The sequence below is a fragment of the Zonotrichia albicollis genome, chromosome 5 (genome assembly GCF_047830755.1).
Source record: "Zonotrichia albicollis isolate bZonAlb1 chromosome 5, bZonAlb1.hap1, whole genome shotgun sequence".
NCBI classification, from domain to species: Eukaryota; Metazoa; Chordata; class Aves; order Passeriformes; family Passerellidae; genus Zonotrichia; species Zonotrichia albicollis.
This window is the reverse complement of record NC_133823.1, coordinates 43,948,743-43,964,822: the sequence shown is the minus strand read 5'-3', so window position 1 is coordinate 43,964,822 and position 16,080 is coordinate 43,948,743. Positions and strand designations below refer to the sequence as shown.

The 16,080-nt window shown below is 35.9% G+C and overlaps 1 protein-coding gene across 11 annotated transcripts in view; it reads right to left on the bottom strand.

The window, feature by feature from the left end:
* FRYL (FRY like transcription coactivator) overlaps positions 1 to 16,080 on the bottom strand; it is a 159,742-nt gene that overhangs the window by 40,285 nt on the left and 103,377 nt on the right. For 8 of the 11 annotated variants that reach the window (XM_074541522.1, XM_074541521.1, XM_074541523.1 and 5 more), the window contains 14 exons: positions 15,596 to 15,756; positions 14,970 to 15,080; positions 13,950 to 14,104; positions 13,617 to 13,716; positions 12,346 to 12,514; positions 11,276 to 11,535; positions 10,310 to 10,450; positions 9,127 to 9,295; positions 7,751 to 7,835; positions 5,888 to 6,000; positions 3,377 to 3,527; positions 2,938 to 3,041; positions 2,211 to 2,396; positions 310 to 514 (listed from right to left, as the gene is read on the bottom strand). In XM_074541522.1, coding sequence (XP_074397623.1) covers positions 310 to 514; positions 2,211 to 2,396; positions 2,938 to 3,041; positions 3,377 to 3,527; positions 5,888 to 6,000; positions 7,751 to 7,835; positions 9,127 to 9,295; positions 10,310 to 10,450; positions 11,276 to 11,535; positions 12,346 to 12,514; positions 13,617 to 13,716; positions 13,950 to 14,104; positions 14,970 to 15,080; positions 15,596 to 15,756 — 2,110 coding nt within the window. The remainder of the gene's footprint in view (positions 1 to 309; positions 515 to 2,210; positions 2,397 to 2,937; positions 3,042 to 3,376; positions 3,528 to 5,887; positions 6,001 to 7,750; positions 7,836 to 9,126; positions 9,296 to 10,309; positions 10,451 to 11,275; positions 11,536 to 12,345; positions 12,515 to 13,616; positions 13,717 to 13,949; positions 14,105 to 14,969; positions 15,081 to 15,595; positions 15,757 to 16,080) is intronic. The other 3 variants (XM_074541524.1, XM_074541517.1, XM_026795287.2) reach the window with 1 other exon arrangement.

Here is a 16,080-nt window from a genome sequence, read left to right as displayed (position 1 = left end):
ATAGCCAGCTCTCTACTACTAGCTAATCCCTAAACTGCACAGAAATCTTCAGGTCTCTAATAATCTCAATGTATTCCTGCCCTAATTCAGAATAAAACATGGCAAAATACTTTTAAACAGAGAGGACTTGAAAGGATGGTCAAAATTCTTTGAAAGTGTTGAAAAGTTAGAGCTTTTCATATGTGTATCACATGAAAACATGTACTTGTGATAAAACAGACAGAATTAGAAAACATGATGCTAAATAGTGAGAGGTTTGCCATTTTTCCACAAAATATGTCTCAACAAAAATAAAGACAGAAATCTTACCTTGAGGTAATAAATTCTATAAGAGTTTTCACTTTTTCATCCTGCTCTACTGAAATGTCAACCTCATTGAGGATTGTGGTGTGCAGTTGAGAAATGGCAGCACTTGTATTTCCTAAACTGATGCTAGAAGAGGTAGAACTTGAACTAAGCCCTGAGTCTGTCATTGGGGAGGGCTGGTAATCAGGTATAAAATCATGAACACCTGCTGAAATTGAAACAAGAGGATTATGCACTTTTAAGCTGACAGTTAATATTAAATATAGAAAAGGAAAAAATAGCCCTCTAAAAAGATCAATAACTTAGTAAATGTAATGAGAATACTTAGAAGAGAATAAATTAATGGATGCAATAATTTCAATGAAATCACCAAGTCTCATACATGCAAATTCTTCACATGACTTATATGAACTTTAATTGGAAACTGCTAGATCCCTTTTTAAAACCCCTCTATATTATCCTTGATTTTGTACCAATAGTATCAGAGCTCATCAGCTTCTGAGGCATCTCAACTTAATTAACAAAATTATACAGACTATTTCTTACTAATGAGCAGCTTTTTTGGTAAAACCCAGTCCCACTGAATCTGACAGTACTTGAAATCAGTGAACATTGAGTATTATCTAGTGAATGGACTCTGAGCAGAGCCCCTGTGGCTGCACAAAGTTTCTCTGAAGCTAGCTTAATCTTGTGGCCAGAAGATTTTTCTCCTCCATATAAAGAATCACGTGACAATAAAATATCTCAGCAATGACTCCTCACATTGCCCTTCCATCCATCCATGAAGGGCTGAGGGAAAGTAAACTACCAAGGAAAACTGGCAGGGCCCTTGACTGCAGCACCTGTTTTTAAATAAGCTTAAGACTCACTAACCCACCACAGATTTTCACTATAGAAGCACAGAGTTTTGGCTGGGGTACTTGAGCTTAGTCAGCTCAAATAAAATTTAAAATTAGCTTGTCCAACCTTGTGCTAGGTGTTCATACCTGTAAACACCTTATTCTAGTCCCCAGCTGGAAATGTTTGATGCTGACCTTATTCTAGTTTCTATCAAACATCTTTGTTTTATTGTGTCCAGTTTAGACAGTTTATCCAAGCCCTTAAAGATTAGGAAGGGAATGGTTTGTACATGCCACTGTGTAGATGCACCATTAACGTTCTGCTGAACAGATTCCTATACAATAATCCTCCCACTATACACAGTGGAATTTAATTCCTCATTGCTACAAAAAACCAAATTCCCAAATCAGACAACTACTTTTGCTAAGTAATAAAACCATTGTGAGCAAAAGAGAACAAATAACTGTATGGCAATATGCTGCCACCTACTGAAATAATATGAAATACTAAATTTTAAAAAACCACAAAGAACTATTTTAATAGAAACTACAATACAGTCTCACCATCAAAATATTCCCTTCATAAAGAGGTACACAGAAATATAAAGTATACAGTATAATTACAATATTGGAAAGTTAAAGGGAATATTAAAAAGTGGTATCTCAAAATATATTCTGATAGGCAATAAAGAATGCAATCACAGCTGACAAAACTTGGAAATTTTAACTTGCTATAAACAAGTAAGAGATGTATCTTCTTGGTTTTTATTTTCAAAGGCATCATGAAAACAGCTGTATTAAACTTCCAAAACACAGATCTCCCTCTTTGATTTCCACTACTATTCCTCATATACAAGTGTGCTCCCAACTCTGACGACTGAGCACAAAGTGCCAATGAGAACTCCATTCATTTTGACTTCATTAAAATCCAAAGAAATTTTAATGCCAAGGCCTCAGGAAAATATTTGCAAGAAATGTGCAAGAAAAATGTGATTAATGCCTGTAAGAAACAGGTAACTTCCCATGTCATTTCAACAAGCAAGATGTAATAAATGAAAAGCATACCTGTGAAAGTGTAATCTAAATGAGTAGTTTGTTTGACAGTAAGCACCCTGGACTCGTTGAACTCTCTGTTTCTGAGTAGGACAGAAGCAACAGACTGGACATTACTGCCAGAGCCCATCACTATCAGCAGATGCAAAAGTAGTCGTTTACAATGCTCATAGACTTCAGAGTGACCGTGGTCAAAACCTAACACAGAAGGAAAACAGAGAGGCTTTATGACACTCAAAGGGCACATTGAATTACATTATTTAAAAAACAGCAGTATTCAAATTGGTCTGCTATACTTTACCAAGTAACAAATATAGAATTCTCTAAACAATATTTTTTCAGTGTTTCAATAGAGAAAAAAACAGCATATAGTTTAACAAAATGTATGTTGATCAGATTAAAATATATCTGATAATCCAATATAAGGTTAAAGTACAAAGTCATTTTAAGTAAGTAGAATTTTAAGTAAGAACTTCATTTGTGCTCCGTATGAAAATTACCACACTTAAAAACAGAAAGCAAAATATTGAATTTTACTGTGTCTTCTACAAGAGGTAAAAGCTTCTAAACAAAGTGCCCTAAAACAACACCAAAAAATCTACATTGTAGTAATTAAGCTGAAAGACATTTAATTGAATTTTTAAAAATACTGTAAATATTATCAAATTAATGGGATTTCAGTACAATGGTAAAAAAATTCCTCAAGTTACTCCAAGTATTTCTGTAAGAAGTTAGTTACCTATAAAAATCGCATGAAGCAAAAGATGCAAGTATCCTCCCCATTCCACCTTTACACTGTGGTCAACTATCAAATCAGTCAAAAGAATCACTGCTATATTGCATCTAAAAAAAAAAAATTGAATGTTAGAAGAATGTAACAGGAACTTTACAAAGAGCTGCAAAGAGCTTCATATGCTTCTAACTTGTATTCTTCAGTCTATAAACATTCACAAAGCTGTGTTATAAGGCAAAAGATGAAGGCTCATAATAAAAATAGAAACACTTTAATCCTCCAGATTAAAAGTTTGAGTAATCTTAAATTGCTAGACCCGTGAGAAAACCCACAGAAAACAAATGTATTGTTAACTGCCCTTTAATCTGCTATCTTCAAATGACTGTATTTGTGCAACACAAATGGAAACATAAATAACTGCCACTGGCATTGCCAAAACAGCTACCTGTGAAGTGACATGCCCGGAGGAGAAGTTTCAGGCAAGTAATCCACCAGTGGTGACCAGCAACCTCCAGAAGGTGGGAAAGGGAGAGGCTCTCCTTGATTGTGCTCCATCACCTTCAACCGCCAGTTGGAATAGAGAGGCATTGAATCACCTAACACAACAGAAAATTAAACCAGAAATATATTTACAATGCATATTTCTGTATGTTACAGCCTTCTGAAGAAATATTTTTAAATTCTTGAAACGCTGACATCTAGGAGGGGGGAAGGGAAGTCAACTGTAAACAGTAGTAGCTGGACACAGTGTTTTGAAAGTATTATTTCTTTTAGTATAAGGATGATTCTACAGAAGTTGCACACATAACAGAGTAAGATGTTTTTGAATAGGTTCATAAAACTCATGATAAAAGGTAAAGTGATCTGATGTAACTTCCTTGAATTTCAAACCTCATGCCAGATAGGGAGTTATTTAAGGCTGGGCCCTAAGATTTAACTGAGCTCATCTTGAAGAGCAGTTCATTAAAGACTAAGGAAGTATTGATCAAGAGCACATCTTTATAGGTCTCAGAACAAAACCCCACCAGTGCTATCTGCCAGATGATGCTGGCCTGATCCATGGGTAACTTGGAAGTTGCCACTTTTACAACAGCACAGCCCAATCCCACTGGTTGATAAAAGTTACTGCTCAGAAAATCAGTAAATTTGTCAAGAAAGCACAGAAAGACATTTAGTTTTTTTATTTAGCAAGCTTCAAAAGTGCAAGAAAAACTACAGCTGTTTGGTATGAGAGTATACTGTGTTAACACACCCAAAACGCTTTACTGGTTTAAAAGTTGTTTTGGACTTCAAAACTGTCAGTCAGGACTAGAAACAAGAAAATTGCCTCAACAGTTCCATGTTTCAGTGATTCTACCAGCTCTGTTTGGAAGTATAGCTGCAGAAGTTCAGTTTACTATATTTTTGGAAGTATAGTTTCAGATGTTCACACATGTATCAGCTCATTATCGCCTTCTTCACTGGAAGTGACAAACTCCTTACTGATGGAATATGGGAAATATCATCAGATACTCAGTGTTGCTATCACAAACAGCAAACTAATCCAAAACTGACTGCAGCTGTGATTCTGGATAATGCCTATCCACGCAGTAATAAACATTCTGGCTGACCAGAAGCCACTAACCTGTTACTGACCCAAAGTTTAGGAGATTTTGCATGAATATGTCAAGCCCTTACAACAATCTCTGTAAAGGGCATTAGGTTTCACCTCCTTAGCAGAAGCACTAAGAATATTCATATTCATATATGAATATGAACATATATTCACTCTAATCTTCATATTGTGCAACGAATCAGTCACTGAAGAGTACATCAGAAGGTCCTAATGAACTCTTATTGCCTCAGTATAGCATGGACAGGTTCCATACTGACATCTAAAGCTCAAAATGCTGAAGTTCACCTCCTGTTGTTCAGTCACATAAGAAAATTAGTGAAAAGGCAGTGTTGCACTGTGTGCTGTAACATACCCAAAGTACTTAACTGGTAGTAAAATCAACAGTCAGTAAAAAATTGAGTGAAACCTAAGTCTGTGGGACCACTTCCACGACTGAAATATATCTGATTATCCCATGCAGGGTGAAATATAAAGTCATTGAAATTACTAACAACCTGTTAGCTGAAACAAGAGTTTCAGTGAAACAACTCTTCTGACCAAGCACACAGAACCCACTAATGTAACACATCATTTACTGTCTGACCACTGTCCTCATTTTTGCCTGATAACACCACCTGTTTTGCTTTCCATAGCACTGCCATGGCAATTTGTATCTTAGGCATTGGTGCAAAAGCAGCCACAGTCATAAGCCTCTGTTAAGGAAAACTTTGCAAATGCATAATGGAGTTTCAGAAGAAATTTTTACCTCTTTCCATACTTCTACATCTCAGTGGAAAAAAACCAACATAGATCACAAAAAATAACCAAAGACATGTTTTCAGAACAATCTTGGAAATTAGATGTACATAAAGAGAACTTTTTCCCCTGCTATATTTTCCTTTGCTATGGATTCAAAAAAGTTTAGTATCCTTTTTTTTGAGTAAGTCAAGGAATGCTATCCTTTAAAAGAACAATTACTTGCGATTTTCTTTTTTTAAAAAACTTCTTTTCCATCACCGTTTTTTAGATTTCATTTTCATGCTGCTCATCTCTGTTTCTTGTGCCTAACTGTCAAAGGAAATAGAGTAAAACCATTTCATTCAGGAAGATGTTCACAACTCATTCAAGAGAGAGGATAACAGAAAGAACAAAGCATATTATCTTCCTTGAATATTTTATTGCAGTCAAATGTATGCTAGTCTTCAATAGCAGTAATAAGATGAAGGACGATAAAAAACACCTTGATATTTAATAGGTTTACGCAAAAAACATTGACAATGTTCCACAACCTTCAGCAGAAATACTGACTTGTGAAAATTCTGTGTGCTATTCATAGAAATATTTTAAAATAAAGAATATTACTTTTTTCCTCTTCATATGATCCTCCAGAGCTGCTGCTGTAGCGAGACTCCAGTCTGTGGTGCTGGCGGTTCAGGTTGCTGTTCAACCCGCTGTAGATGTCTAGGTGTGCGTAGCTGTGGGTGCAAATAAAGCAGAATTAGTAACTGACTTTCTGTAACAAACACTAATCAGGGGCTCTCAGGAAAACCGTATTTCAGCAAAACTCCTTTACAAAAAGAAATTAATCTTACAATCAACATGATGCCAAAGCACCTCAGCCATCTAAGACATACCTTCTCAAGCAACATCAGATAAGGGGATTCAAAGAGATTATCCACTATAAATTGCATTTCTGTTCCATCATTTTCACTAACATTTAAGCACATTAAAATAATTGTTACCATTTTACATAAGTTCTTCTCACTCTAGAACAAAATGAGGAGGTCCATATGTGATCTGGCAGAGACATATGCATGTATACACACATGGTGTCCAAGATCCTACCTTGCTATGCTGATAAAACTATAAAGAAATCAGATAAATTAGAGTGCTAAAAGCACCATTTCCAAACTGTTTTTATACTTCTCTCCTCTTGGCAAGTCCAAGATGTACAGGGTACATCTTATCAAGAAGCATATACCCTGGGCAGGTTTAAGACAACCCTACCGTATATGCCAAAACTCACAGAGACTTTCAAAACTGCCTTCATTACTTTACAAGTTTCTTCAGCTTGAGCCCCCATAGCAGCCAAGTTCTTGTCTGTGCCTTGCTAGGCTGAATTCTGAATGACACCTTGCATTCCAGGTTTCTATGATTTACTATCATACAGCTCACCCCAATTTAATTTAAGTATTGGGGTTGCCTCTCCCAATATATTTACTATTCTAACTATATTGACATAATTATCCTAGAGAAGGAAAGAAAGTGTCCAACTGGGAAGTTATATCAGAACTGTAATTATTAAAGCTCTCAAACAAGTTGTCAGAAACTCATTTGCAAACTTATGGCATCATTGCTACTCGACAGTAATGGCAGACGTGCACGCTTTGCTCATGCTAATTACAGAGCCTCCACTCCCTCTTCACTTGAAGGTTAGCTATCTATATTAACACAAAATGACAGCATGCCCACACTCAGTTACTGCTGAGCTCCAACTGCACAGCCTAAGTCTACATCAACTGTTTGCTTTCCACCAGCCTCACAGTGTCTGCCAAATTTCTCCAAAAGATTATTTTTAAATAGCTCAAAAATTAGGAAGGGAGAAATCTGTTTTAAAGTTAGCTGTAAAGTATCTTGACACAGACACCAGGCATCCAAATACCCTAGTTAGGGAAAATAAACTAGCAACACATAGACAGTGTTCATTTCCAGTGAGGCAATAATCTGCAAGTCATAAAATCACATAATTACTTGGATTGGAAAGGACCTTAAAGATAATTTGGTTCCAACCCTCCTGCCAAGGCAGGAACACCTTCCACTTGACCAGGCTGCTCAGAGTTCTATCCAGCTTGGCCTTCAACATTTCCAGAGATGGGGCATCCACTTTTCTGGGCAATATGTTCCAGTGTCTCACCAATCCCACCTCACAGTACATTGCCCTCATGTGAACATACACAGTCCAGTGTACCAGTAGGTACTTCAGCACCACCAACAATGTAACTGTAAGCAATACAATGCCTGACCTGGACTGGAGTTCAAACTGCAATTGAGGCTGCTACTGTTAATCCCAAATAGTATTCCAGTTCTGTTGACATGCATGCCATTACATGGAATGTAATCCCTGCAATGAAGACATACCAGGAGCTGCTGAGATGGGAGTATTTAAAGTACCTAGAAGGAATTCCTGTAATTCAACCAGTAACAGCTCTTTGAGGAGATACTTACTTCTCTTCAATACTGTCTTTCATGTGTTTACTGTCAGGATTGCCATCTGTGGGAGCCACCATTGTATTGCTACTAGAAGTGGTACCTGTGAATTATTGACAAGGAAAAAGGTTGGTCAATAAAATGGAAAAGTAGTCTTAAGCACAAGATCACCCTTATTTACTGGTCCTTGCCCAGAGCCCTAATCAGGTTTATCCTACAGCAACTGGCACAAATACAAACTGAGCCATACTTTCACGTGCAATAAACGATTGTGAGCTGCTACCATAATTTCACTAGCTAAGAAAAAAAAAATTATCTATTCCAGGAATTTTTAACTCTTCAATGTAAATTAAGTAGAAAGTTTTTTAAGCAGTATCTAGAGACCTATTTCCTTTTTTCCTGTATTATATACCTCACAGTAATCTGCAAAATGTAGTTGAACTTTGTTAGCCAGTTAATTCAAACCACAAACTCATTAAGGATTAAAACCTAATAGCCTGTGGTGAAGATTTTAACAATTCTCTTTAAGGAGAAATTGGCAAGCATCACATTGAACTGACAGCCCCAACTGGAAGCAATTTTGTACCCTTCCATCCTTTGCAATTCTAAATTACATTAACTGCAAGAGCCCCAGATTTTTTTACACGCTTTTTAAACACTTCCAAGAACAAGTACCAACGCATCCACCTTGTGATCCACATAACACCATGTGATAAGTCCAGGCTGCTTCATAGTATGGACAAATTTTCAGCACAAAAGTTAAGGCCTTGCTTAGATTCTGTCCCCACATCTGTGTCTTTTGCAGCTCAATTTGACAGATGGAAACTGCACCAAAACAAGACTGCTTTTCCCCACATTTCTCAGCATGTTCTTGGATTGAAGTATGACATAGCACTTTTGATATGTTCACTTTGAGGAGTTTTTGACGATTGGTCTATTGTTAATAATTTCTAGATAAATTTTCCTAAGCAAGTGAACTTAAATCTTGAAACAAGTCCTGTGGATGCAGTTTGTGTCTGTAACAGAACTTAAAATGCAATGACTTAGATGGATTTAAAATTATATACATTTTCCCCATGGTTTTACTGACTAAACATCAAAGTCATATAGTGAGGGTAAACAGTGCAAGGTCTCTGAACACAGATGAAGTCTGATGCACACATAAGACAAACGCAACCCTTGTGAACCTATCAGATGTTCTTCAGTAAGAACTATGGGTGCACCAAAATCTGCAGATACTGTAAAACAAACTTTTAACCTGTTTTTTAGAAACAGAACCTTGCACTCCTACAGAGTACTTACAAATGCAGCCCAGTGGCATAACTGACTGACAGCAGCATGTTTATAATTATCAATAATAACAGTTGAAATGAGTGAAGTCAGTAAATGCTTACCTGAAGTGACAGAGGGGATTTTGTAACTGGATGTAATGCGGTAATATGGTGGATTATCCATATGGGTAACTCCTGAACTGACAGGATCCGTAAGCTGAAGTTCACTCACCAGCTCTTCTAGTAGTTGCATTGTTTTGTCTCTACCCAAATAAACAATGACTTTCTTTACCTGCAATAAAAACATATATAAATATTTATTTATTTATATGAAAATATTTTAATACCACCACTTGTTAGAATCAGTATCTACCTGCACTGCAAGCAATGATTCACGAAACTTACTCCAGTTCTAAAAGCAATCAAAGTTGCTTTCCTAGGTGTCAACAGCAGGAAGCATGGGGAATATATCACAACAGCAAGAAAGCAAATTTTCTGAGTTCCAGTCTTCTGACAATAAATTTTGAAAGTATGCTTCTGAAAATCATTTAAGCAAAAGATTTTCTTTTAGCAGCACCTGAGACCAACACTGGAATGAATGTATTCTGATATAATTTCTTTTTGATATTTCACAGTTCTGTTCTGTACTATTTATTTTCCTGCATATAATCATATTTTTCTTCATGCTGTCCTGCAGTGCTCTCACGTACATTTTCACATAAAATAAAATTGGTTTTGAAGGTGCTTGGGATGGTTTGTGGGGTTTTTTTGTATAATACTGGTCATGAAAGAATGATGCTCTGCACGGTGTAACTGGTGCTTTATTTTCCTGTATTATCTGTCTGCTTTTCAGGAATATACTAAATTATAGCATGAGAAAAAAATTTTTCAGTGTGTACTCTTAATAAAATTAATTCAAGTTTACCTATCAAACTCTGAAGATTACTTTTTATGACAAAAGAAAACAACATGCTAAGACACATGTAGAATTTTAGTAACTTTTTTACATTTTTTATTATTTAATCACTTAATAATATCTATGGTCTTCATATAGTCCTACAATCATTCAGTGAATGAAAAATTAATTAATTTAATTGATTCTGTAATTTTGACATAGATGTCCAAAGTAATGCAAACAAAAGAACTGAATTTGATTTGTTCATAGTATTAGTGGTCATAAAATACAGCGTGGAGATTTTGATACTATAAATCCAACCTCACATTTTTATTTGGTGATCTTTGCTGCCAGACATACTAATTTTTAATATAGCAATAAGCACCTATGAGAGATCTGTCACATACTCACATAAGGCAAAAGGCTGGGTTCACTGTTCACTCCACAAATACTGATCAAGAAGTGCAAAATTATTTTCAGATTCTTTGGCCAGCTGTCTGCCAAAGTAGTCCAGACGTTTTCTATCTCTGACCAAGCCACTTCATCACCATACTAGAAAACAAAATAAATGTATGTCCTGAAAACTTCATCAGAAAACACTTATTCAGAAATTATCTGTACTGATCAAGTGAAACAGGCTCTAGAAAAAAAGAGACATAAATCTTGTAGGAAACTGTTGCCTTTTTAATGTTCCGGAATGATGCTTTCATGTGTATTTTTAAAAGCATTCTCTGGAAATAGCTTTTTCTTGTATAGATATAATTGTACAAAAATATATCTAAAGATATGTGTACATATTTTATATCCCATTGATATATAATACATTAGACTGAGGAAGCTGAGCCTTTCTAGCCTAGAGAAAACTGAGAGGGGAGGGTCTCTTGTATATAATATATACAAGTATCTCAATGTAATATATATACAAGTATCTCAAAGGCCAAAAGGATGGTGCCAGACTCATTTTGGTGGTGCCCAGCGACAGGAGCATTGCATGTGAGCAATACTTTGTTGGAAGTAGCTATGACAGGAAGAAGGAGAGTCAATAAAGTACCAAGAAAGGTTCCAAAACTCCACTTTGAGATCATAGGTACACAGGCAGTAACGTATTCTCTATCCAGCTAGACATCTATATTGCAAAACATTAGTTATATATTGTCACTATACATAACAATTACTATGACATTTATGTTATATATTACATATATCTTGGAATACCTCAAAACTGTAGGGTATAGTTTGGGTATACAAAGCACCACCACAAATATGAACAGTACCTCTTGAAAGCTCAGTGACATAGTACCTCTGAACAGTATTTTCTTGCATCCTAAACAGAACAATCCACTGAAAGAAAATAAGCACATAAGTAATTAATTTTACCTTTGCAGTCATGTACATCAGGTTGTTCAGAACCATAGCTGTAGCCTGTGGTGACCCCCAGCCTTCTCCTCGTAGCCATCGTCTGCTGTTCACCATCATTTCCCTGTCCTTCAGAGAATCTTCCTCATCTTCATCTTGCCGACGAATGGTTGGCAAAGGTTTCAAGTCCACCAACTCAATATTGTTCATCCATGGCAGCAGATAATGTAGCATCACCTGTCTCCCAGCTGGGTGAGCTGTTTGGATTCTCTGACTCACTTCTGCCATTGAAAAATTAGGTACATACACGAATTTCAAATCAATAATGAGAACTGGCTTGGTGATAACAACAATCACGAACCCAGCACACCATACTGATATAATGTCATGCTGATACAGATGCATTTTTTTTGTTTAGCTGACTAGTGCAATTTCATAATGAAAAAGTCCATGGTCTTCAGCAGAGCTAACTGAAGACACTGCTGACAAACAGTATGATGAAGAAATCACATTAGTATGCATATATATATATATATATATACATATACACATATATTTATATGTGTGTGTGTGTGTGCACATATATTCCTTGAATTGAAGGAAGGAACTGAAAAATCTACAGCATAAAAATGTACCAAGTTTGGCAAAAAAACACTTACATTTTTTTTCTTCCTTATATTAGTCATAGTAGGTTTTTTTTTTAATTTATGTAATAGGTTATTATTCTGCAATTGTTTAAAAATGCTGCAGAATAATGTATTTAAGCAATCTACAATAAATAACACACTAAAGGGAACAATGAAAGAATGTTTTTCTTAAATTGCAAATTATTTCTCTAATGTGATTTTCCAAGGTTATTAGAAAGTCAGTAAAGTATTTTTGATTCATGTTCTTTCACCTTGAATATATTTCAAACACAAGTGAACAAAAACTGTCACTTAGTAGGCTTTTTTGTCTCTATTCAGTATGATGATGTTGGTGTCCTGATTTTAGTGAATTACATATAAATCAGTTATTGAAAAAAAAGAATGACACATTTCCTACAATGCTTTTGACTTGATGAAGTTTTTTGTTTTGTTTTAAAATCGTACCTGAGAAGATAGCAAGTGTCAGCTCAGGGTAAGTCCTTGCTAATTCTTCTGACAGTTGATAATAGGACATAGAATACAAATGTGGTAAAGGAGAAGGCTGTCCCAAAACCCCATCCATCCGCTGAACTTCCAGTTTGTGAGCATAACGGAACATCTTTGGTTCCAAAATCTACAACAGTAATGTTCAGAATGTGAAGCTAAGTATAGAGCTACTGTAGAAATTTTTATACAAAAAAAATCACTTTTTAAGTTAATGTATCTATTCTCATTTAATGTTTCTTATCTATGCAGATCTCCATACACCTAGAGCATTTGCCATACACTGGGGTAAATGAGCAGAAGACTAGCTAAGAAACATTCTATGTGATGAGTTTCCAGCAATAAAGTTCCAAAACCTGCTTTCACAAAATACCATCTTAAGTACAAATTTATCTATAAAGAAATGCGAAATACTATTCAAAATTTGCATTTCTAAACAACACCAATTTTTGCTCATCTATGAGACATGGGCAGGAACAACACAATCTCTGATGTGGTAGAGATGCAGCGGAAGGCTAAAGCACTCTGATACTTTAAAAATCAATTTGGGTTGATTTTAACAAGTAGTGTCCATGTGAGAAGAGAGATGGGGATGATATATCAGTAAGGGTGTGACTTCAGTGAGGACTTCACTGTTGAATTCAGCTGACCAAAAAACCTTAAAAAAATCTCCAAGACTTAAGGTCTGAGCTACTATCAGCACAGATTTTTAAACACTAATGTGACCTTAAGTTTACCCCTAAATGACCACAGAAAGGAATACACAAAAGTAAATTAAATGGGTAACAAGATCTTCACTGTCATCTCTCCACATGGACAGATGAAAAAATGTTTGGTAATAGTGCAAAAATCAGAAAACTGACTGCTACCCCAGCAGACAGAGAAGGCTTGGGAAGCAATCTGCTTCTCTCTGAGGTGCTTTTGGACAAAGGGAGCTATGTATCACTGTTTCAGGGCCAAATCAAGAGAGTCCTGATTTAGGTTGTTTCTTTAAAAAGCAGGTACTATGAAAATACAGGTCTTGAGTGCATGGAAACAGACAGACTTTCAAGAAAGTTTATTTGTGCCAGGAAAGGATCTGGTTTAACTATGTACTAAAATAGAGAAGAAAAAAACAACATTGTTTTTCAATTTCCTTACTGAAGATAATCAAACAAAACCTGACTTTTTTAATATATAGGACAATTATTATTTTAAAAGAAAAAAATAATAATCAGAATTAGCTTACAAACCTGCAATAGTTGCATAGCAACTTCATAGATAGCCCTAGTAGAATCAGCTGCTTTAAATAGTATCAGATTCAGGAGGGTCACTGTATCACACTGGTAATCCCTAGGAAAAAATGGCAAGTATGAAGAAAACAAAATTAGATTTGGTTTTCTAAGATTTGAATTTATTTAAGTTTAATTTACAAGGAACATGATACGGGACAGAATAACATTTTGAGAAGTTTCTCTAGGAACACACACAGATGATATTTTCTCTCTATGGAAGCAAAACCCACAGTTCTACATAAAAGCACACTGAAAATGGAAGTCTTAAAGCTCTGAAAAATGCTGTAGTACCTGTTTTGGAACACGTTGGCTATGGCTTTAAAGCAGCCAGCTGCCACCCGCTTGGAACCTGTGTAACACCGGTCAACGGCCCAGTACATGAGGTTACTCTGGTCAGGATTGAGTTCCAAGAGCAGCATGACTGCCTCACAGCCCAGCTGGTGAACCTAGAGAAGAGTAAATACATATATTAAAATGTAGAGAAAAAGATCAACTTACAAAATAGGAAAACAACTATTTATAAAAGCTGAAACCTTTGGGAACATAAAATCTTTTTCATCCAAAATCAATGATACCATAGATTAAACTGGCAGCAGATAATTCTATCACACTGTTTACTGTTCAACTTGCACACAGCCATAAATTCTTGACACAAATAACTAGAGCTCTACTGACTTTTTTTTTGCCTTCAGTTCCAAGGCTAGCTTGATCTTTTTTCTTCTCACACCGAAACACTGCCCTGAAAGCACTAGATACAAAGAAGCATTTAAAGACAAGCAAGAATTCCAGTGGGATACAAGGGATACATCCGCATGGAGACTTGCATCTTTCCTGGACTCAAAGTAGCCCACAGGAGCTGTATTTTTATGTAGTCCTAGCGTTACAGGGCAATAGAGGTCCTGCCTTTAAAGCTTACCTTGCTGTTCAGATGAAAAGCTTGGTCTTAGTAACTCCAAAGGACCCCAAGGAACTCTGCAGTCTCACAAGAGTTCATGTTCAAAACCTCGTCTCCTCTAAATTTGTGGAGCACCTGACTTATTACTACAGCTGAACATGGTTGGTCAGTTTATAAACAATATACAGTGCTTCACCCCTTGACCTTTCCTCTTCAATTCTGTTTCTCTTCGTGTCTGATTAGGGACCTCCTTCCTCAACAGGGTGAATACATGTGAAGGCCAGTGCAAAACCCTGTGCTACTAAAACAGCTTTGAGCTTAAGTAGAGCACTTAGGCAAATCTGTCTGCAAACTCACTAAAACATGCGTTTGAAGCACTGATAGTTGCAAAGTGATGTTGACATTGCTTGTATTACCTTTTTATCTTGTGAATCCAAAATATTATCCAGCCATTTGTATAAATAGCCATCAGATGAAAGCCCAACGTTGTCTGCAACAGGGCCACAACACAGTACAGCAGACATAGCCTTTGGAAAGCAATGAAAAACACATTTTAATAACTCAGATACAGGAATTGCTCTTACTCAGTCCACTAAAATATCAGATAATTAAATACTAACCTGTTAAGAGGGAAAGACCAAGGGCAATAAGAATGTTTAACATTTTATTCAAAAAATTATGAAATAATATTTTCCTCACCTTTCAAATACAAGGAAGGGTCAATACTAAAATGCTGACATATTGAAGAATTAATACACCATTAACCATTTTCATTGCTAATGTACATTTAGATGAAAGCCTTTAACTTAAGCAAATGAGAACTAAAGTGAGGAAGTGAACATTCAGTAGTGATTATAAGAAATTTCAATAGCAAGTGCAATAGTCACATTATAGGAAAAGCTGAACTGACAAATACACATGGAAGCAGAAGGAATAAAGAGGTGCTAACACATGGATGTAAAAACCACATCTAAAAGCCCAAATGAATTTGCATCATGTTGACATAACAATCTATTTCCAAAATTCAGAAGTGTTAAAATACCTTTAATGCACAGTATTGGTGTCTGTTTATTCTCATGTTTCTATCACTGTATCTGTCCAGGGGAGTAAACATGATACTAAAAGGGCCTGCCCAGTGACTGAACAGCATAAATAGACTGTGGCGTAGACTCTGCTGTGGAAAGACACTTCTTCTCTGGTGAACTGTAAGAAATACACGCAGTTATGCACACTCCTTCTGTAATTCTTTAAGATAAAGCATGTAATGCAAAAAGGACCCAAACTATGAATATAAAAGGAAAAATCTCTGTAAAGATCCACTATTATTTTAACACCATAATGCCTGGATGTAGATTGACTATTGTCGTGTTTAATGCCAGTAGTGTACAAGTGTACAGTAGTGTACAAGTTATTTATTAGTACACAGAACTCAAATACATAGACAATCAACAGGACTTTGCCAAACAGTACCAAAATCTCTTAAAACTAATACTGCTAAAGTTAATACTCAAAAATGATGTCACAAAT